The sequence below is a fragment of the Lates calcarifer genome, linkage group LG13, assembly GCF_001640805.2.
Source record: "Lates calcarifer isolate ASB-BC8 linkage group LG13, TLL_Latcal_v3, whole genome shotgun sequence".
Taxonomy (NCBI): Eukaryota; Metazoa; Chordata; class Actinopteri; family Centropomidae; genus Lates; species Lates calcarifer.
In genome coordinates this window covers 9,673,151-9,695,605 of record NC_066845.1, presented here as the reverse complement: position 1 = coordinate 9,695,605, position 22,455 = coordinate 9,673,151, and the positions used below count along the sequence as shown (strand labels likewise).

The 22,455-nt window shown below is 41.7% G+C and overlaps 1 protein-coding gene across 1 annotated transcript; it reads right to left on the bottom strand.

Moving 5' to 3' along the window:
- Positions 1-56: 56 nt before the first annotated feature.
- Positions 57-20,596, bottom strand: hip1rb (huntingtin interacting protein 1 related b). Its single transcript, XM_018668527.2, has 32 exons — positions 20,216-20,596; positions 12,568-12,631; positions 12,107-12,249; positions 11,717-11,773; positions 11,522-11,602; positions 11,305-11,381; positions 11,037-11,098; positions 10,133-10,273; positions 9,877-9,934; positions 9,441-9,516; positions 9,061-9,228; positions 8,903-8,958; positions 8,720-8,792; positions 8,101-8,284; positions 7,928-8,016; positions 7,651-7,767; positions 7,463-7,564; positions 7,038-7,232; positions 5,652-5,799; positions 5,438-5,524; positions 5,210-5,317; positions 4,874-5,010; positions 4,108-4,218; positions 3,933-3,991; positions 3,670-3,700; positions 3,512-3,574; positions 3,262-3,362; positions 2,677-2,782; positions 2,193-2,316; positions 2,041-2,102; positions 1,347-1,577; positions 57-1,247 (listed from the first exon to the last, which is right to left on the bottom strand). Exons 1-32 carry the CDS (start codon positions 20,306-20,308, stop codon positions 1,239-1,241), a joined length of 3,213 nt encoding a protein of 1,070 aa, XP_018524043.1. The 5' UTR covers positions 20,309-20,596; the 3' UTR covers positions 57-1,238.
- Between the last annotated feature and the right edge of the window lie 1,859 nt (positions 20,597-22,455).

Sequence of the window (22,455 nt, the reverse complement as noted above, 5' to 3'; positions counted from 1 at the left end):
TTTAATACTTTTAAAAAGCTTCAGAAAATCTAAAGATGAAATAACACAATGGAACATTAAATCAAACATTTATTGTTCATTTGTTTTACATTTACACTTCTTACAAGGAGAAACCACCATTATCTTTACTAAAATATATTAATAGATCTGAGTGTATAAAGACATTTCGTACAGAGGAAAGGACAGAACATAAAAAGATGCATTTTAAGACCCTGTAAGAAAAGCTCCCAGAGGCAAAGTGGACGTGAACACCTTCACATTGTACACTGACTAACCCTAAATCTTCATATTCAGCCTAAAAGAAGCAGTTGATAATTAAGGACACCTACATCTGATATCTTTGTGCAAGCATTAAGTCTATGTATATGATTTAACATTGTATCCAAGTTCTGCTCTAATAAAGGGACATTCAAGAGATGAGTGTAGTTATAAATTATACTAGGTGTGACTTGCACACTGCTATACAGACTGTATGTCTTTACAGGTATTATTTAATGCTTTAGGTATGGTACATTTCAAGGCCTCTGAGACAATCCTGTACTGTTGAGAAAGAAAGTTTTTCGCACGTAAGAGGAACAGTGTCCATCATGAAGGCAAAGCCAGAGGTATGTAAAACTTCTGCAGTAATGTGGACACACACAAGATTTTCCCCAGTTTCCTTTACCGCCCACCACAACATAAATAGCATACAGTGTACATTAAGAAAAATGTGATGTGCTCTGTAATGAACATCCAAAATAGTGTGCAAAAAAGGTTGTCCAAAGCATGATCAAAACTAACTACTGACATACAAGATATGCTGTCAATATGTGGTCATTATTAAGGTTTGTATTCTAAAAGCAGTAGTGTTTAATCATCTAAAAATATCTGTGATGCAGAAAATGTTCACACAGCCTAAAAGAATAATATTGACCTTTTTTTTTCTTGATGCCAAGTAATAAAATAAAAAGGGTTCTGCCTGGGTGGCATGCATATGCATCTTTAAAAAGGGTGGGGGCATGGGGTGGAGGGTAAATACAGCATATCCCTTACAGGCATCAAAGGTCAATAATCAGGCTTCTGGTCCATTTTGGCAAAAAGAAAAACAAAAAATAAAGAAAGGATGAACAGTGAGATGCAGGACAAGGCAGAGGATTGTCAGCATGCAACTTAAAGGAACCGTGTTCACAAAAAGGCGATCTCTCTCTGGGCAATCCAAACATCCAGTATCGGAGCATTGTCACCCTCTGCTCAGGCGTTTACTTAAACTGCAACATACAGAGGAAAAGAGAATAGGTAAGAGTCATCAATAAGTTGTATCTTATTTTCTCACATACAACACATGGACTTTTCTTCACAGCTCTTACTGAAGTTTTAGGTGGAATGTTGGGTTTCTGGGCCAATGCAGGTTTCTTCATGAGCGCAGGTTTGGTGGGTTTTGGTGACATAGTCACAGGATGGGGCAGCAACGGGGTTTCACCATTCCCCTCAGGAACCTGCTCTGGAGGAACTCCAGCCAAGTCGTAGTGCTTCTTCCTCAGCTCGCCCAGACGCAGTCGCTCGTTCTCCAACTGACTTTCTAACTCCAGTACCTTCACCTGGGGGACGAGAAATAAACAGAAGGTTTAAAACTGTTGGTGCTTTATTTATTTAAGGTCAGTTCATTAATTCCACCATGTCAATGCAGCTGACGGCCGAGCTCATCCATGTAAAATGGGAAATAAACCAGGTCATTTAAAACGGTATTAGTCTTTCGCCTGTGCTTATGCTTTTGCTTTTTTGTGCTAAGTTGTGTTTTCTGCCAATTTACTCAGTGCTGAGGACGTTAACATAATTGGTTGCCTCCAGTTTTAAGTAAAATTGAAAAACCTTGTGATCACAACAACAACACTGAAAAAAATCAATCTTTCTGAACTTAATTTTAACAAACAGATCACACAAACACAAAATGATCAGTGTCTTTGATGATGACATGACACTTTGCATTTGAGAGTTTAATTAAATTTACTGCATGAGAAAATATGAGTGAATGTTCTGACGACATGTAAGTAAGACACTTACTTGTGACTCCATTTCTTCTTTTCTCAATTTGATGAGGGACATCCCAGAGAAGTCCATGGTATCTGCACATGAAACGTATTTGGATAAAACACAATTATTAAAGTTCTGGTTTCTCATCGGAGTCTGCGATGGCCAAATCAAACTTGACAAACCTTTGTCCTCCAGGTGCTCCTGGCCTGTCTTTGTTGAGGCCACCACTTTGGCTGCCATTTCATTCACATGGCGAGATGCCTGCTGAAGAACTGGCAGCCTCTTGCTGTTGCGGTCTGCCTTAACCTGAGAGCAGAGGAGAGCGGCTGAGTGTTATGAGATGACACAATTTAAATACTAAACCAACAAACTCAGTGAGAGAGACCAACTAGACAGTCAACGTAGAGCTGAACTGTGTTGAAAAGAGAAGGAAGAGTTACATTAGCAAAACAGCTGCATAATTAAATGTTATATGGTTAATTTGCTCCTAACTTCAAGGGACCACACAGAAATGTTTTCAGTGGCACTCCCACCTTAGAGAAGTGTAAAATGTGACTTTCACACTCTGGCACTTAACATAATGCAACACAGCATGTTTCCACAGTAATAACAGAGTTACCTCGAGGGTTTTTGCTGTTGTATTTTTCTCAGAAATTAGACCATTACCTTTGAGGCAGCAACCAGCTGTGCTGTGCTAGCAGCGATCTCATGAGAGCAGACAATCAGCTCCTCGTATTTGCCTGTGTGCAGCACCACCTTATCAGCAGACTCTCTGTGAGAATGCAGGAAAAGACATAACACCACTTCAGTTCACTTAACTGGAAATGGCTGAGTTCTGCACACTGGCTAAAAGCTGCGTCACCTGAGGTGCTACACACAACATTTTAACATCATGAAATCATTACTAGGTCAGTTTTGAGTCATGAGTATAATTATGTTAAACCTTTAAGCCTTTTTATAGTATCAGAGTAGAATTACATCAAAAATATGCTGAATGTCTGGATCATCTGAACTATCACTGAATGATTAAGGGGAAACAGGAATAGATATTTATTGTGTCTGAGCTTTTGTTCAGCTGGCAGACAACCCAGCATTTCTAGCTCCTGGGAAGGACTGGCTCTGCCTGCTGGACCATTTGTGTGTAATGAGCATCATATTTAATTTGACAATGGAGTTTAAAAACAGCTACATAAAATACATTTAAATATATAATAATACAAACTGGTAAGTCCTGTATGACTGAGAACTTACACCATCTCTGTGGCTCCCCATCCCACAGCCTTGGCAGCAGAGATGAGTCCCTCAGTCCAGCGAGAGTTTCTGGCATAGAACTCCTTGATGGTAGCTGCGCCCTTAACAAGCAAAGAATCAGTCCTGTTAGCTGTTTTTCTGAATCAAACAGTACATCTCACTCTGATTTGAGAGACAAAAGCTGTTGAATTGTTGGAAAACACAAAAAAGCTGTTTGCTGTGGATTCAAAGTTAGAGCAGTGTGACTCACCCTCCCACTCTCGACAATCTCCTTTTGCAAATCTGTAGATGCTATAACCAGCATGCGGATGGCCTACAGGAGAGTGGAAGATAAAAAGATGGAATAAGACATTAAAATATAAATTAAAAACACTATATATATATATGAAAGACATCAAACTACTGTACCTTCATCAGGTCTGTGCAGCTGTTGAGGATTCTGAAAAAGAGTGAAACAGAGGTAAACTTAACCCACTTATTTATAAGTTGGACCTTTTTATTCAATGAACAATAGTCAGTGAAGAACAACAGGAAAGAAAAGGTACAGGAACAGAAAAGGCGACAGGCAACAAACACATTGTGATATTGTGCTCTTCATGTTAGGACAGTTACACTGTTACATCCCCAGCGCGAAGCTTCATCTTGTCATAAAGTGCCAAAAAAGAACAAACCTTTCATTGACCTCCAGTTTAACTCCTGTTGTGTCCTTTCGTGCCTGATTCATCATTTCCTAAATACAAACCCATGTGAGAAGTTTTACAGTTACAGATACACTGTAGCATATCAGAGGTCTTTTTATTACAGATAATATTAGTACAATACACTTTAAACATTTACAAGACTTACATCAATCCTGCGGACAGCCTCCTCTATAGCTGCTGATGTTGCAGCCATTTCTTTATCGACCAGATCTCCCAGTTCATCCTGACGAACATCCATGCTTTTCGGCCGCAGATCCTGGACATGGCAAGTGGAAAAATGATTAGTCATGATAAGAAAAACACAAGTGAATAATACGGGAAATTACATAATATATCACTGATGAAAACTGAACTCAAATGTTAACAAGTCTGCGTGATAAGAAATACAATTTATTTAGTGTACAACCTTGAAAAATGACCATATCTCAAGTAGCAGCCTTGTGTTACCAAAGAAAATGAATTACAAAAATATCACAAATTGCATTACCAAAACCAAATAGTGCATTAGAACACAATGTTCTGGATTTAGGAGGTGGTTAGTGCCTCTGTTTGTAGAGAAAAGATAACTGTAATTCATCACCCACTGACACGGAGTCAAAGCTGGAGGCAAATTCTCAATTTTAGTAATGTATTTTTTGCCTCATTGAAAAGTCATTTCTGTTTTAAATTAATATGATACCTCACCGTCCCAGTGAAAACATATTGGTTTGCAACAAACTTTCATTACGTTACTGACTCTGACCGTGTGTGTCAGAAAAGTGTATTTATTTAAGTAACATACAGTGTCATGCAAATCTCTTACTGTAAACAAGGGTTTCTCCTAATATAAAGGATCTGGTGATTATTAGTTTATGCTTTAGAGTGTGTTTACTGTATAAAAACCTGATAAAGTAACTGTGTTGTTTCCTCACCTGGCCCAAGTGCAGGATCTTTTGAACAATAATACGAATGGAGGCTGGGTCTGCCCTCTGGAGGGTGGTCTTGGACTTCAGGTCCTTCAGGTACTGCAGACTCTGAGTGGCACAGCCTCTACAGTTCTCCGTCAGTCCTGCAGGGTGTAAAAGAGCAGAGATCAACCATCAGCCACTGAATATTAAAACTCATCAGTGAAATGCTGCTCCTGCTCCGCTGAATGTGAGCATATATAGAGCTGCTATTAACCAGCTATGGTCTGGTTAATACATACTGAAATGAATGTGAAGATAGCTGTAATAATGCAGAAAAGAATATTCAGAGGTATTTCTTACGGTCTGCATGGTCAGTGGGTGCCATGTGTGCAGTGGCGCTGCCGTTAATGATTGTATCCGCAGCCAAGTGGGAGAACTGGGTCAGAGCCCTCAGCAGCCCTCCAGCATCTGGTTACAAGAGCATACAGTAAGAGAGAAGTATGCCACATTAACAAACACGACAAACCAGCCACACAGCGTCAGGAGGTTAGCAGGATCGAGTGAGAATCAGAAGCAGAGGAATCTTACCCCCCATGTTACTCAGATAATCTGCATGGCCCTTTTTCACTTTGTCAATGGAGCCCAGTGTGGCCTCCGCCCGACTTATGAGGTAATCTGCGTTTGGAAGACAAACAGAAGATTTAAGCTTTGTTTAAGTCTCCAGAACAGATTTGAAATTTTCACACTATTCTCATTGTGGTTGTCAGTCTGTTAAGTTCATGTTTGCTGTGAAATGACAGACCTGGAGAGCTTGTGCAGCGTACATGGAGGGGATCGTCCAGCTTAGCGACAGCATCTTGGATGATGTTCTCAGCTTCAGTGACAGTTCCCTGCAGCAGAGCAAACTGCTCCTCCAGAAGCTTCTGCTTCAGCTGCTCCTCCTGACCCGCCTGCACTCACATGCACATGAATACACAAGCAACAGAGCACACAAACATGCATATACTTGTTAATGACAAGATAATTATATTGACATATGTAAACTATATTATTGGGGGTTTTTTGTATCTGTCCATAGTCACCTTAGGGGAGAACAGGTGACACCCCATCCAGATATATCCACAGTGTGCTCACTTCACGCAATGTTACAGTTTCATCAACAAAAGCTAGATTTAGTTAAAACTACACTGGCCGAATGAAACCTCTGTCCTGGTCTTGTTTAGGTGCAGTAACAACAGCAGAGAGCTGAGAGTCCAGATTAAAGATGTAAAGTTTTTCTATATAAATGCATTTGTCCATGTACATCCACACTCTGTTTTATGTTCTTTCAAAACTGACAAGTGTCTTTCTTCACTAAGAGAGGTTGCTGAGCATGTACGCTTTCTTTTTAACGACTGTGCTTCACACTGGACCATGGCCATATTCCATCTATTGACCTTCCTCTTAAAAAGACTTTATTTAGGCTGAGCTGTTTTCATGGGGTGTTTACAAAGTTATTCTGTTTTTATTCCTGTTAATGTGCTACAGAGCCCAATTAATCAGTAAAGACACTTCACATTAGACCACAGCAGCACTTTTTCTCAAGTGCAGAATGTGGCCAACTTTGTACAAAATTAGCAAAAACCTGTGCGTTAAGCGTTTTCCTCTACAGCTATTCATTACAATCAGATGGTAAAGCATGTGACATCAAGCAGTTCGGATGCCATTACTTGTCACAGCATGTTTTCCTAAAAGCTTTGAAAACTCTGATTGTCAGTCACAGTTTGATTAAGCGTATACGTGTCTAAACTGCATGTCAATTTGACTAAAATAGGAATAGTCCTCATTAACTTCTAAAGGCGTGCAGGTTAAGATAAACAGAAAATCATGACACTGCTCTAAATCACATTAGAGTATCACATCTCATGTGAATATAGCCGCTGATACAAATATGCACATTCACCCTTGCTCTGTGCCTGGTAAAAGCCAATGTATATATATATATATATATATTTATTTATTTATTTTTTTTTTTTTTTTTTAAAGTTAGACATCACATTTGTTCATGATTACAGTGTGATAACTGGGGTAATTTAAAAAAATCGATTACTCATGAGCTGGTGTACTTTTTCTTAGGGAGACTGAGCTGAATACAACACAATGAAATGGAGACAAGTCTGCTGAGCTGGGCTCTGCTGTCCTGACTGACCTTCTCCTGCAGTTTGCCCTGCAGCTCTCCCAGCTCCCTGCTGCTCCTCTCTCGCTCCTGCTGAAGTGACGACTGTTGCACCTGCGCAGACTGCCGCAGAGACGACAGCTCCGCCTCCTTCTCGCTCACAGATCGCATCAGACGCTCCTTCTCTGCCTGCAGAGCTGTCATTGAGCTGCTCATTTGCAACGACGTCTGGCAAAAAAACAAATAAATAAATAAATGAAAAAGAGAGAGAGGGAGAGAGCGACGAGGGAAGCCAGAAGAGGCAGATGGCTGCAAGTGTCAGAGGGATAGTCCATCCGGAAATGTGCGACATGCCTCAAGCCTCCAAACACAGAACTGATAGTAACTGTGAATACTAAATGATACTAAGTGGATTAGCTAGACATAGCTGCATTGTAACACTACAGGTGCATGCTCACCGTCTCGCTGCTCTGCAGAGACGCCTTCATGTGCGTCACTTCTGCCATCTTCTCCTCCAGCTCTCTTTTCAGCTTCTCCATCTCAAACTTCTGCTCTTCCAGCTACAAAGGCAAGGAGACAGCGTTAATCACAAACACTCACACTGGACACCCATGATGTTTTTAAAGCAAAACAACACGCCACTGACCCTCATGTCAGATTCCTGTTTTATCCGATCAATCTCAAAAGACAGCTGCTGTTTGGTCCTCTCCACCTCTTCCTGGGTCTGCTGGGTCACTGACAGCATCTTCACAGTGTCTGCACTCTGTCAGCACATCAACACAGTTAGTGTTGCCACACACACACACACACACACATACACACATACACACACACACACACACACACACACACACACACACAGTGAGGTGCTGACATCTAATTTACATCAAACACCTCTGGACTGGTCTGTTGTCTGTCTGTACCTTCCGAAGTAGTTCAGCGTGACTGGCCACCAGCTCTGTGTGCTTCTCCTTGAGCTTGTTGTACCGTTGTTCTGTGGCCTGAGCTCTCTCTGCACAGGCAAGAGACATGACAGCGTGATTTTACTGACTCGTCCATGATAAGGTTGTGCGAGAGTGTTAATTGCATATCTTACTCTCTGCCTCAATGAAGGTGGTCTGTAGGCTCTCATGTTCAGCGTTTCTGCGGCGCGTGGCCTCCAGCTCCATGCGCAGCTGCTCATTTTCCACCAGAGCACGTTGTTTCTGAGCACGTTGTTCTTCTAGCTCTGCCTCCAAACTGTTGATTTGGGACTTGAGCTGTGTGATGTATCGCTGAGCCTGCAGCAACAAGGAAAAAATCAGCTAGTGTCAGTGCAAATCCAGTTTGTTCAACAACATAGAAATCTTCAAATTTTCCACAAGTTCTCATCTACTGATACCTGCCAAATCTTATATTTTCTTTTTTTTCCTTCATGTCTGCTTTAATAATAACAGTAAAATACAAACATGACAGAGAAAGGAAGGATAATATGCAAAAAAAAAAAGAAAAGGCAAGCTTGAATTATATCCATGACATCAAAAATATCAACCGGACACCCACGTCACCTCTCATTCACAGGCTACTTGCCACATTCCACATGGCAGGAGCAGCATTTGCATCCGCCCAACACATGACCCAGATTCCTTTGCGCATAGATAATAATGCCCTCTGCTTTTCTCTCTGAAAACAGCCCAAACTCAAGCAACAGGTTATCGAGTCCCCAAAGGCCTTACCTCTTGTTTGACTCTGTCCAGCTCAGCTCTCAACAACTCCAGGTCACGCTTCAGGCTCTCGATCTGGAGATCCCTGCCGGACAAAAAAAACCTACTGTCACAGCGTGCTGACACAGACGAAGTGCTGAAAGCAACTGATTCATTTAACAGTCACAGGTTACAGTGAAAAACATCCTGGCTCACCTGTCGTCGAAGCCTCCATTCGGAGGTCCAAATGTCTGATCAAATATGTCAAGTTGCTGAGAAAAAAAACAAAGGAAAAAGAATAAACATAACTAAACGCTGACACAACATCACGGTACTTTTGCTAACTGTGCATCTTGCAACTGTTGTGCCATTACCTGTGGCTGCACCTGTAAGCTAGACGTTGAGACATCGCTGACCTCGATGAGCGGCTCTGGCTCATCGTCGTCGTCGTCTTGTTGCTCTGGTTCATCCTCGTCGGGGATGACCACCACCGGCTTCACGTGCTTGGCCAGCGAGGCTGCGTGCAGGAAGTTAGGTGGGGACTGACAACATGAGAAGGACAAAAGCAGAAATTGGTTAAATGTTCAGGTAATTAATGGTCTTCTATGAGAAAAACTTCAAGTAATAATAAGCCAGTTACTCCAGTTTGTAGCTAATAGGAGCAGACTTATGGTAAGGTCTTTAACATTCAAGATGGAGGCTGTGACTCAGCACTGAAGTCACTCCACCTCTCCCCATCCCACTGTACTCTTACATCAGGCAGCTTGGGGATCTGGATCAGTCTCTTGAAGTACATCATGTCTCTGGCTTTATTGAAGAAGGTCTTAAGGCTGTGGGACAAAGGAAAACAAGTCAAACTTACTCTATGTATGTATCTCAGTTTTATTCTGTAATATTACTTATGTTGCATTCTCCAGACTTTCTAATGTCTTTTATGGCACCATCTCCCCCAACCCTGGAGACTCCAGTCTGAACTCAGCAGTAAAGATAGAAATGTGCCTGTGACAGTGACACCAACGGACACTCCACAAACGATGGGGGATGGGAAGCGGTGATGGGCACATTTGCATCGGTTCAAAGTCATGTGGTGACTGTGTGAGGAAGGATTATGTTGCAGGCTTCCTTTGATAAAGAAATTTTCCCCTTTCATGCCGTCACTCTCGTTCAGTCGTAGCCCCGAGGCGACATACCTGTGGAACTGGTCGTGGAAACGTTCACGGTGACCTTGCAGGGTATCAGCAGGGAGACCTGAAATCCATGACACGATCACGCTTTTTTCATTGTTTAGCAGTGCATAGATACATATATAAAATAATATTGAGGGTGATATCCTGAATTACTTTAATGACACAGAACATTTTAACACATTTTAATTCAGATTTTACAGGAAAAAATACTTATGCTGCATAACATTTTGTCTGGGTAATGACTTAGCTGGTAACTTACAGGCATGCAGCTTGAATAGCAGCTTGACAGTGAAGTGGTAGAGGTGACTACAGTCCTGGATAACTTGGATAAGCGGAGACAGGCGACACTGGCCCGATGTGAGAGTGGAGATGGCGATGGATGTGTTGAGCTGTCGGAGCACTAGAGGAAAAATCAGAGACAGGAGCACACATGTTAAGTATCCCCGAAGTACTTGCCAAATATTTTGTTGGGTGCTTTTATTTTGGAAAATTATATGCAAGAGGAACAGCATCATTTTGAAACATGCTTCTAGATGATGTCTATGCCTACTCTTCTTAGTTGTTTATTCATTGCGTAAAACGCCCTGATGACAGCTGTGTGTGGATACCATTGGTTGAAAGAAGTGCAAACTCTCCCAGTGAGTCGGTTACTGTCACAGAGTTAGTTTTCACATGTGGTTCTCTTGTTACTTGAGCACCTGGCTGACTGGTGAGGTACCAACAGCAAATACACAGAGTGCAAGCAAACCTTACTCACAGGGCAACTTCAAATTTTGTTTATGGTGTTAAGATGCGATCCTGGGCCTCCACCCAACAGGCCTGGGAGGAGCATACCATTACAGCTGAACCGGAGGAAATCAACTTAATGTCTTCTAATTGCTGGCATTTCCTCATCAGTTTAAACTAATTTAGGCAAAACGCAGAGAACATGAGTTAAAACTGGACCAAGTAACTAAAAGCATTCTCTAAATTAAACAGACCACAGTGCAGTATGTGAGCTGCTCACAATAACCCTTTCTTGACAGGCTCTTAGCTTTTGTACATGAATAGATAATGCCAGCAGGCTGCAACACTTTTCTGTGGCTCAGGTTTCTCTTCTTTGGAAGAGTAGGATGGGGGAGAGGAAGGTAGGAGGAGTTTTTTGTTGTTTTTTTTCCCCCCACCTGTCTCAGCCAGCCTCAGCTCTGCGTCCATGTAATCGAACACCTCAACTGTGAGCTGGAACCTGCAGGAGAGAAGTTGATACCTTCGTTAGAAAGAAAAGAGGCCCCATTCAGAGACAATGATATTGTGACCCAGTGAAATTAAACCAGCAGCAGGGTCTGACTGTTTATTTCATGAACTCATTTGGGTGGCAGCAGCAGTGCTAATGACTGATGATGACTGGGATTTAAGGTTAAACAGAGACTTTAGCCATATTTGGAAACTCACACATTATTAATGTCTGTCCCCGCAGTGCGCTCCAGGACTTCGTCTGTGACCTCCAGGTTCGGTGGGATTTCCGAATGCTGCATTGAGGTACATTTTTGGCGTATTAGTGCCGTTTGCCATTCACGGTATGAATTCCTAACATTTCGCTGAATCATCCATTACATGCATCTTGGTGACACAGCGTGTGGTGTGACAGATGACAGAATATGCCCTTTACCTTAACATGAAACTCCAGTTTTGTGCAGAGCAGCCTGGTGTACAGAGCCACCAGTTGTCCGTACTTGTCATGGAGGTTGCCCTGAAAACCACGGGAGCAGACGAGAGTATTTCAGGCTTGAGAGGAAATCCAGTAAATAACACACTGCATTCTTCAGAAATGATTTTTAAAAGATGTGATTAGAAGTTGACTCACCCATAGTTTCCCAACTTCAACTAGAGAGCTGTGATGTCTCATGCAGTCTTGTAGAACCTATGAAGGTAACACTCAAATTAAACTCACTTTAACTCACGTGTTTAGTTTCTTTTAAAAAGGAAGCAGGAAGACCAAGTCTGAATTTAAAAACAATCTGAGCTTTTTGCCTTCAGGATGAACCCTTAGCGTACAGAACAAAATAATCGTGTAGCGTTCCACAGCCAAGAGTTTTTCTTGCTGTAATCGTACCCACAAAAGGCCTTAATTATCTTTCCCAGCTGTATGTTGAACTCATGAGGCTGCAGCATCTGGTCTTTGATCACTCAACACCTCTTCACTGTTTAACATCTGCATGGTGTCATGGATAGTTAGAGAGAGAAAGGGACTTACATTGCGGTGGCCATCCCGCAGGACTTTGTGCAGTACGTGGCAGAACTTCCAGCTGAGGATGGAGCTGCTGGCCAGAGGGAAGCCCAGAGCGTATGACCAGAAGGTGTAGGCCCCCTTCTCCCTGTGAGTCCCCAGGATGATTCCTGTTGTTTTTGTCGTTACGGAAGCACAAACTATTGCAGGACTGCTTGTTCAACATACAACATGTGCCCCTTTTTTGCTACTGAACAAGTCACAAAGCACAAGGTAATGTACTTAAGTTTGATTTTGTTGTATATTTTTGCATATGAGTCATCTGACTTTTACCTGCTTGGAAACATTATTTTCAATGGTTACCTCATTGTGTGCCTCTACACTTACAAAATAAGTTTCAGCCAGTAACACTAGGAATTATCCCCCTCATTGTTAAATTCCACCCTGATACTCTGGTCAAGCAATAAATATATCAAATTAAAGGATACGTCGTGCATGCTTCTCCTTCACGGGCGTCTCAGTGGAGTTGATGGCTTTGCTGATGCTGCTCAGCTGGGAGGAGAGAAGAGAGGAGAGGAGAGGAGAGGATTTAATCTTAGCTCTTGTTTGGTTTGCCTCTCCACCCATACAAATATCAGGGCTTACGACAGACATAACAACAAATACATAAGTCATGAGAAATTAAGTAAAGACTAGGAGTCAAGCAAAAGATAACAGACTGCTCTGCAAAGACAGGAATGAATCAGAGAAACAATGACTGTGCACTGTGTACACACAGTGTTGTACAGTTGGACTCCGCAGCTCTCACCTTATGATTCAATGGATTTTAACTAACCAACAGTTGCTCACCATGAACTAGGTGTTAGATTTCTTGCTTTTTTGAATGAGTGTGATCCTAAGTTAAGTCTGACATAAAGCTAAAGATGACCGCAGAGGGAAAAAGGTACATAGTGATTACACAACATGTCATGTGACCTCCTTTTGTTTCGTTCCTGCAGCTATGTGGTATTTAGCTTTTTGTTTTGTTGTTATGTACTGGAACTCAGGTGAACAACGACAAACCCAGGATCTAAAGATAACATTGCTAATTATCCTGTTGATAATATGTCTCGGAGAGTTAGTGCAGCCACAACCACAGGACACACAGCGAGCCACTCTACAACCTGTCCAGCAGGTAAAACAAGTGTCGCTCGCTGTAAAGGAGCAGGAAGGGAGAGATGAAGAGACACACAGGCTGGATCTCTGTGTTCCTATGGACCTTCACCCACTGCAGTGAACCAGTACATCATGGCCACAAAGCAATAACAAACTGGTTGGTATTGTCATGTTACACTAGACTGCTCTAATCATGGTCGTCCCTCATCTGTGCCAATAAAATTATGTCTAAGAGTGTGGGGAAGCAATCCCTCAACTAGGCTGTCTACTTCTTTGGCTGCCCTGCTGCAGTGCTCTTTTGTCACGTTGTAGACAGGGCTGAAGGTAAGTAAGTGAGTAATTTCTCTATGGGTTTTAGTTAAGCATCACATTATATTATATTATAAATTTGCCACAAACCCTGTTACACTTCACAGTATGTTTTTCTTTCATCTTTCATTTTTTTTCAAGAATGTTCCTGGCAAATGAACAGAGCAGTACATGTTTCAAAAATGTTGCATCTCTGTGGTACACACATATTTCCTCACTTTGATGGATAAGTCTGAAAACAAAAAATGTCTGGCCTCTGTTTCATGGTACATCTTCATTTTTTTCCAAATATCTTGATAGTGAAATAAACATAAAACAAACAGGGGCTGTAGTTAGATGAAAAAAGTCAAAATCTGATGCAAGCCAAAGTTGGAGAAAGGGAGCTTATAAATCCACAGTTTGAACTGAATTTCCATGAAGATCTTTGAATGTACGAGGGGCCTTCAAAAAGTTTGTGGAAAAAGTACACAGCTAAAAATCATATGCAGGGATTTTGGTCTCAATGCACCTGTACATTCTCGTAGTAACGTGTCATAACATGTTCTAACATGAACCCTTAGATGCATGTTGCAACACAAAAATAAACATCATAACTTAAGCTGAATGAAAACATTGAAGGTTGGTTGTATTTCTCTCTTTCTCCCGCTTTCTGTCTTTTAAATTCAATTTGGATTATCCACTAAAAGTCACATTGCCAATTAAGCCTGATTGCACAGCAGAGGAATGCAGAACTGATAAAATAAAACATGTTTGACCATGATGTCGACTTCTGGGACCCTACATGAGAGATCTGAATCATTTGCTCACTAACACATTACGATTACATAATGATTAAAGCTGCGGCTAGACGGCACAATTACCCCTGGACTACTGCGACAACACCCATAGCTAAATCAGGCGGTGTGGTGTGCCCCGCCTTAAGTCACAATTCTGTGCTGTGTTCTTTATAAGGGAAGTGCACCCAAAAAGTCATTAACACTTTTGCCACAGAATAACTTTGTTCTACAGCCTTAGGTCCCACTTAGGTGTCACAATCAACCAGAGTGGTGGGTGGTGTTTTACTGAGAGAAAATACATTACATTTTTATAATAATCCCCAAATGCTGGATGGTGATTATTTAATTTTTTTAGGGACATGTGTAAAACCCTGGACAATTTGTACCAAAACAGAAAAATAGGACAGAAATGTTACACAAATGCATAGCTGCTTGTTTGTTACATGCCCCTGTCTCATTTTAGCTGTAGAGCACAATAATACAGACCATAATATCTGTATGATGCTAGCAAGCCAGCTTCACCATCACAGTATTATGTAAGAGACTAATCCACCATACAGTTCAAGCATTAAAGCTGCAGCATCTTCAATCTTTTACTGCAGTCTTTTTCAAATTATATTCCTACATAAACAGGTTCAGGAACATGAACATTTAACCATAACATGTAGTGGGAGATGCACATACCACCATAAGACTCTGGTTCATTGGTCTTACCCTCAAATGAAGGCTTAGAAATCCATGTCACATCTTTGTTTAAAGCATAATCACATATCAGTGGCTGAGGCCCCCTAATCCCACAGAACCCTATAAAAGCCTCTTTAATACATTAGAAACCTGGGAGTCACCACCCAACCCCACACACATACACACAACCACCAAAACATACATGGCCACACAACAAAGCACAGAGGGGCTACTGTGGGTGAAAACTGACGTTCAAAGTGAGAGAGGGGTGCACTGGTTAATAGGAACCCCCCCCGCCCCCCCCAAATCCCCTCCTGCCTGCCTCTGACGCAAATGAACTGCTGGTCCATCGTTTACACAGGGGCAAGTGCAGCGGGCTAGCATGGAGGCCCGCGTGACAATGAGGGGTTTGTTGGGGGAGGAAGGCCGACAGCTGGGGTAGAAGATTGGGTTGGATGGGGGCCGCGCTCTGGCACACAGAGCCTGGCACTGAGGCCTCAACAGATGGCCGCTGAGCAGCGAGGCTGCAGGGAGACTCTCATGGTACATTCAGAATGGCTGTCAGTCAGAGAGAGCAGCGAGAGAGAGTCGACGAAAGGGACTGAAAGGAAAAGGACACTGAATGAAGGATGAGCGGTGGAAGGTGACCGAATACTCCGTAGAGTTTACTGTCTAAATAAGCACATGGTGTCTGGCTATTACTGTACTGCAGCATTTTTGGAAACAACAGGCGATTTCAGTGTCACTACTTAGAGCACTTCAGCGTACATTCCTTTACATGCCCTTGCTCAAGGCCACTAGAGAAGTAATGGGCACTGGCTACAAGGGGATCAAACCAGCAACAACTTCAATTACCAGTAGCACTGCAAGTAACAATTATTTTCTGTATTGATTAAACCACCAATTACTGTCTTAATTAATCGCTTAGTCTACAAAACAACAGAAAACTGTGAAAAATTGCCATCACAATTTCTCAGAGCTTAAGACACATGTTCAAAAATGATTTAATGGATTAATCAATTGTCAGAATAGTTGGTGATTAATTTTCTGTCAAAATACTAATTAATCAATGGACAAATAATTGCAGCTTCTCTAATTTCCTGGGTGAAATTATTATTTCTATAACTGAGTAAACTCCTTGTTGGTAAAGCTCTGCTACTACACATAATACAAAGTCTCACTATCAAGCCTATACACAGGTCACACACTAAAACACACAGATACCAGCTCCTTAATGCCACGGTGCGATGTAAGACCGATTAAATCAGAAGTATTTACTAACAGAGCAATTTGGTCCAAGAGCTCCAGACATGCTGACACTGTCGACTGTGTGGCTGCCTAACAACTCTGGTTCAAGCGTCACTAAATCCCCTGACCGGCAGAGAGGAGAAGTGAGAGGGAAGGAAAGCCTGGCCTAATCCCCAGGGCCTGCCATAAGGTCTACTGCCAGCTAGCATTACAGTAGCCATACACTCGCTCCACAGTCCAAAGACGTCACACGCACACACTCTCTGCTGCATTAATACCTCAGCACCTCTGCTTACCTTGTCATCTCTGCTTTTCAGCAGCGTATCCATGTGCTTAGACATCCTGGTGTGAAAGACTGCGTGAAGTTAATGAAGTCAAAGCATCAACGCTACACCTGAGCTGCTTCTCACTGGACATAATGCCCCGAGGCAGGAGCACTTATTGCAGGTCCTTATCAGCTTAATTCAACAGACTGCTGCTGGGGATCTGGCCGACAAGGTCAGACACAGCTCACACCTATTAGCTGAGGTTAGTTAGCTACATGTATCTGTTGACAATGGGGGTACTAACAAATGGAAACAGTGTCACAGAAGCAGTAACGCAAATTCAAAGTTAAGGGTTAACTGACCCCTGACACCATTTTCAGTGAGCACATGGATTTATAAGAAGTGTTCAAAAATGTTTTTCAATTTGACTTGGAAAACTTTTTCAGTTTAATATTCTCTCTCAGATCAAATGGCTTTGCAAGGTTATTTTGGTATTTTATTAACTTCTTATTGTGTTGCTCCCCTCCTCTCATACCTTACTGCCTCTTTGACTCTTTCTGATTAAACTAGCACAACCTCTCCCACATCAACACAGGCAATAATCACACCAGCCCTCACTGGATGTCTTGTTCTTCTCCTCATGCTCAACCATCCTCACAGCCAAGGACACTGGACATGTCATGGTAATGCATACTGTGTGAATACAAATAAACCCTCCTCACAATGTATGAGGGGGCAAAACAGATGTATCGAAAGCACTCTCTCTCTGCATGTAATCCCTCAGATTTCCTGTTTTCATGCTCTGGTCCAAACAGACAAAACGCTCATGTTAAATAAGATACCAACGATGCTCTAAAAGCCTGTTTATGTTTATAAGGGAAAGTCCTCGCTGAATGGAGAATATAATTGGAAATAATGGTAACACAATGGAAAATATATCAATAAAGCCCATCCAAATGGATCAGCTTAAAGAGAGAATGAATCAGAGGAACTAATGAATGGCTGCACAGATCGAGATCGTGGCTTATTAGGTTATGACTCATTTTTATGCCTAATTAAATTACACATACAGCATCTTCAACAAAAGATAAACTGTTCTTTAACAACTTTTTTTTAAGTCAGCCAATTTGCTGAGCTGGCTGGTTAACTTGACATTCACATGATGTTCATGATTATGGGTAGCTGTTTAACATAATGTAAGCCAGAGCATAAAACACATGTATCATAGCATATATGTAAACAGTATTATGATTATATTGCGTTAAGTACTTTAATATTGGTCTATTGTCAGTGAAAAGACAAGGATATTATGGGCATCATGAGCACATGTTTTGTAAACAATTGCATTACGTGAGTGTTTTGTACGATTATACTGCTTCTAAAAAAGATTTAATTATGAGTATTTAGTCTAGTTTTGTAGATTTCTATCACTTTGCTCAGAAAAGGTTAAAGGTGGGGTAAAAGCTTGAATGCCCTTTTTTGTTTGTTGGCAAACGCTGACATAAGATCTCACTACAATAACAAAGATTTCACTTAACACATCAGTGGTTTATTATCATTATTATTATTATTATTATTAATAATGTGTGAAACAATCATAACCAAAGTGCTTTTAATTCTGTCTGTACTCCCACTCAGTTGCTGTGTTTACCCTCTGGTGTTCCCATCCCCCCTTCCCTCTCTCATGAGCACTCACTCAGGCAACAGGAGTGAGGGAAAGCAAACAGTACACTACACATGCACACAAACACACACAGACACACACAAGCACACAGGACGCTGTGTGAGACATTTCACCTTGGTACCGAGGTCAACATAAAGAAGAGAGAATGTGAGAGAGAGTGGAGTGAGAGCGAAGAGCAGAGGAGGAGTTTCAGCCGGGATACTGGATGAATCAGCAGTACTGAGAAACTCTATAAACAAAAGAAATATTAGTCTAACAGAGACATATGCAGCCCCCTCCCACACGGAACAGTCTTTTAAGCATAATAGCTTGTAGCTTAAAAAAAAAACATTTATTTAGCCAACAGTTGCACAGTATGCCAGTTTAAACAGTGGTTTTGTTTGGTCAGTTCGTAGTGGAACTAGTTCACCAGTTGAGTCTGCACATTCACTAAACTGCTCGTAGTAAAACACTGATATCATGCAGTAGTTTCTGCTAAAAACATATTAGCCAATCAGGAGTCTGAATTCTTCCTCCTACCACCCAGTTCATTTGCATGTCGCTTAGTGGATCCAGTCAGCTGAGCTGCACACTGCATCATCAGTCAGTCCAATTAAAACCAACAAACACCAGGTCAAGGCAGTTAATCGAACGACTCCATTCTGTATATGTTGAGTTTTAAACTTGTCCTTTACGCACAACACACCTTGTTTAATGTTTGCTGCACAGCATGAACAAGTAGCGCAACTGCCGCTGGTTTTGAAATTAAAACAGTGTATACTCGTTGCCATTTGCTGTCCTTAGCAAACAAACATGCTGCAATATTGAACAAGTGAACCCAGGGCAATGAACAAGCAGCAGAGATGGGACTGGCTGAAAGAAGAAAAAAAAAAGCTTAATGATTAGAATTTCTTCTTTTTCTGTGAGGAAGAAGGGCCACAGAGGACAGACGAGCAGGAGTTCAAGCACCTCAGCTCCTCCTCTCTACACGTGCTTCAAAAGCAAATAAAACACTGACAGAGTCATGTACGCCCATTTTAGATAATACACTGGAAGTGCTGTACCAGGGCAGAGGCTCAGCAGCTTGTTTAGTTAGTCAACCTCGCTTGAATCTCATATTTCTCTGTTGGACTGGGGTGTGTGCTTCACTCGCTCCCAGTATGACCTGCTGGTTCATCTCTTAACTTACTACAGTGGTGAGGAGCATGGTTTACTTGGCATACTGCTGCAGTGAAGTAACAGACAGAAACCACAGAGCACCTGTTGTTGTGTGAAGAATGAGAAGAACCTTCATTCCTTCAGCGCCACACACTTGAAAAGAAACTGAATCTCATTTCTGAGCTCACCACAAGGGAAATGTCTTAAAGTTAAAGCTGTTTGCCCTGATTCCCTAGGTCGAAAATCCAACAGAGGAGGAGGAAAAGGTGGCCAAACAAGAAGGACTAGATCAGCATGATACCAATAGACAGGCATCAGTGAAGAATGAATGGTGTGACTAAACAGAGCACTGCATGAACTTGGTTAACTTTCACTTCTTGTCAAATGCCTCTAGATTGTGATTGAATGGTCAAACCAAATCTCTCACGATCTACCATTTCAGAATATGCTGAATGTTCAGTTTCACACTGAAACAACTTGTTCACGGTCTCCATATAAAAGTTGTAGTGTTATCCAGATGAACTGTTTGTTTGTTTTTTTATTGTGATCTCAAACACACAGAGGACGTCTCTCTGAAGCCTCGTGCCTCAGCTGGTTTTTACTGGATTTGTTTTTTTCTCAAGTGGACAAATTGCAGTAGTTACAGCTGCGACATCTTGAAAACGTTTGATTCGCCGGTTAAGCGTTCAATTAAGCATTTAAGTTAGTGATTTGAAATGTGGCCTATGCGGTAGACTGTGACCACACACACACACACACACCTTTAGCCGGTAAAGCCAAAGCAGGCCTGAATAAAGCGCAGGTTTCCCATTCCACACTGACCCAACGAGTCACACAGCTTTTTTTTTTTTTTTTTTTTTTGAAAAAATATATTTACCTGCTGCTTGTCAAAATGCTCCCTCTCCGCTCCGAGGTTGGCCTCGGTCCGCCTGCTTTTCACCCGTGTGGGCACCTGTCTTATGCTGTTCATCCTCTATAGTTTTGACAATGACGGTCTCCTGCAAGAAATACCTATTCTCCTCCTCCACCTCCCTTACCAACAAAAAAAAGAGAGAAAGAAAAAGACCGCCAAACGTCCAGACGAGAGGAAATATCAGAGCTTTCTCCTTCTCCTTTTATCTAGACTCCAGGATCTGTGTGTGTGTACCAGGGACATCTCCGAGCTGCTGCTGTTGCTGTTGTTGCTGCTGCTGCTGCTGCGGAGGCTTCGTCACTGGAGATGCATCGCGGCTAAAGGAGGAACAGCCAGAGCAAGTGAGTGTGTTTGCTCTGCGTTACGTGGACGGATCCTCCCCCAAGGTGGAGAAAATCATCATGTCCTCTGCGCGCCGACATCCTCCCACACGCATGTCAGTTTTTCCAGCTACATTTATTACAGGGCGTAGATATTTGAGTGATTGAAATCAGCTTTTCCCGTATTATAATGTGCTGTTTTTTGTTTTTTTTTTAAGCCTCTACTGCCTGTCTCCCTCAGCTGAGGGCAGTGACGTCATTTCAATGAAATCAAAACCCATGAGGATTATTTCAGAGGTTTTGGGTTGTCTTTGCAGATTGCATCTGCTTGTACAAAACAGCCAAGCGGTGATGACATAAACCAGGAAATAAAGCTCAGATTGAAATCACCGGATGCACCAACGTTTGAGCAGAGTGTCCTGACTCAAAGAAGTATGGGCCCTAGTCAACAACAATTTAACAACTTTAAGTACCTTAAAAGACTCATATAATTCACCATATATTATATAAAGACTGTTATGGCATCAGAGCAAACTCTGTCATAGTTTCAATCATTTTAATGGGCTTCTAATCAGAGTAGTGGTTGGTCATGTTGTTGTAGGTACTTGTGCATATATAAATCAAAAAAGAATAATAATGGAAATAATGCTAACCTGTGAAGTCCTTTGAAATGTTATGGACACTGTTCACAACAGACATTGTATTCAGTACACAGTGACTTTCCCTGTGACAGGCACAGAAGGAAATCATATCAATATGGAAAAATGAATGAAATGTTAGAGTTTGATAAGAGTCTTATCAATCCATCACTTTACTTCCTTTTGTGACTGCAAACCCCATTATTCTGTATACATCTGTGGTAAATTCACTCAGGGGCATCTTCCTTAAAGCAGCTGCTTTATTAGGCTTCTTAAAGCTTTCAAAAGTCAGCAATGGATCATTCATATACTCCCTCATCAGTAAATATTGACAGGTTTTCTCCTCAGTTCATTTTGTTGTTGTTCGTCATCCTTCTTCCTTCTTTAATGGCTCGTGGTTTTTACCCTGGACCACTGCGTCTCTTGCTTTGTCCAATTCAACTCGACTTGGCTGTCAAACCATGTGACTGTGGTATGTGGAAAAACCTGATTTGTTTGTCTCAATCACTCCTTCCTTCATTTTTTATCATTAGATTGCTTCAGTCAAAACTTTAAACAAATCAGTTCAAACAATGAAGATACAAAGTTAACAGTCGGACATCATGTTAAGTCAGGCTTCAAGTTATCAGTGTTGTTTCGCACTTTGCAGCTCGTGTGCAGTTCTTCAGCACCACACCTGAAGAGCAACTGTCTGACAGCAGACTGGAGGAAGAGAAGGGATACTTGACTTGTTTCTTATGTACATTTTGGGCTCTGTCTGCTTTCAGGCCTCCTCAAGGTTGTAAGACTGGAATTTCATGTTCGTTGTGGCAGGTGGAGCAGCGACCGTGATGTTTTGTTCCCAGGTATGCAGGTGGAAAGGAAACACAAGGGCTGATGGGACAACAGGAGAAGGGAACAAAAGGACATGTTTGCCCTGCAGGCCAGACTGGCTCTTTTACATTTTTTAACACTGTCTGAATGCTGCACACATATTATTAAGCATAATCAAGTCTCTGAAACAGGCAAGGCCCACAACACATCCATGATAAATAACCAAGTGACAGCTATGATATGTGAACACATGATGCTATGATAAGTCATGTGAGAAAAGTCATGGGTACACTTGCACAAGTCTGTTGATTTTTTTTCCATCATTCTTTGTAAAACACCATGCATTGCTTTTGTATGAGAATGTATTGCACAAAAACATTCATTCATCAAATGCTTAGCAATACTCCCTCCTACAGCTTCTCTTCTTCACTCA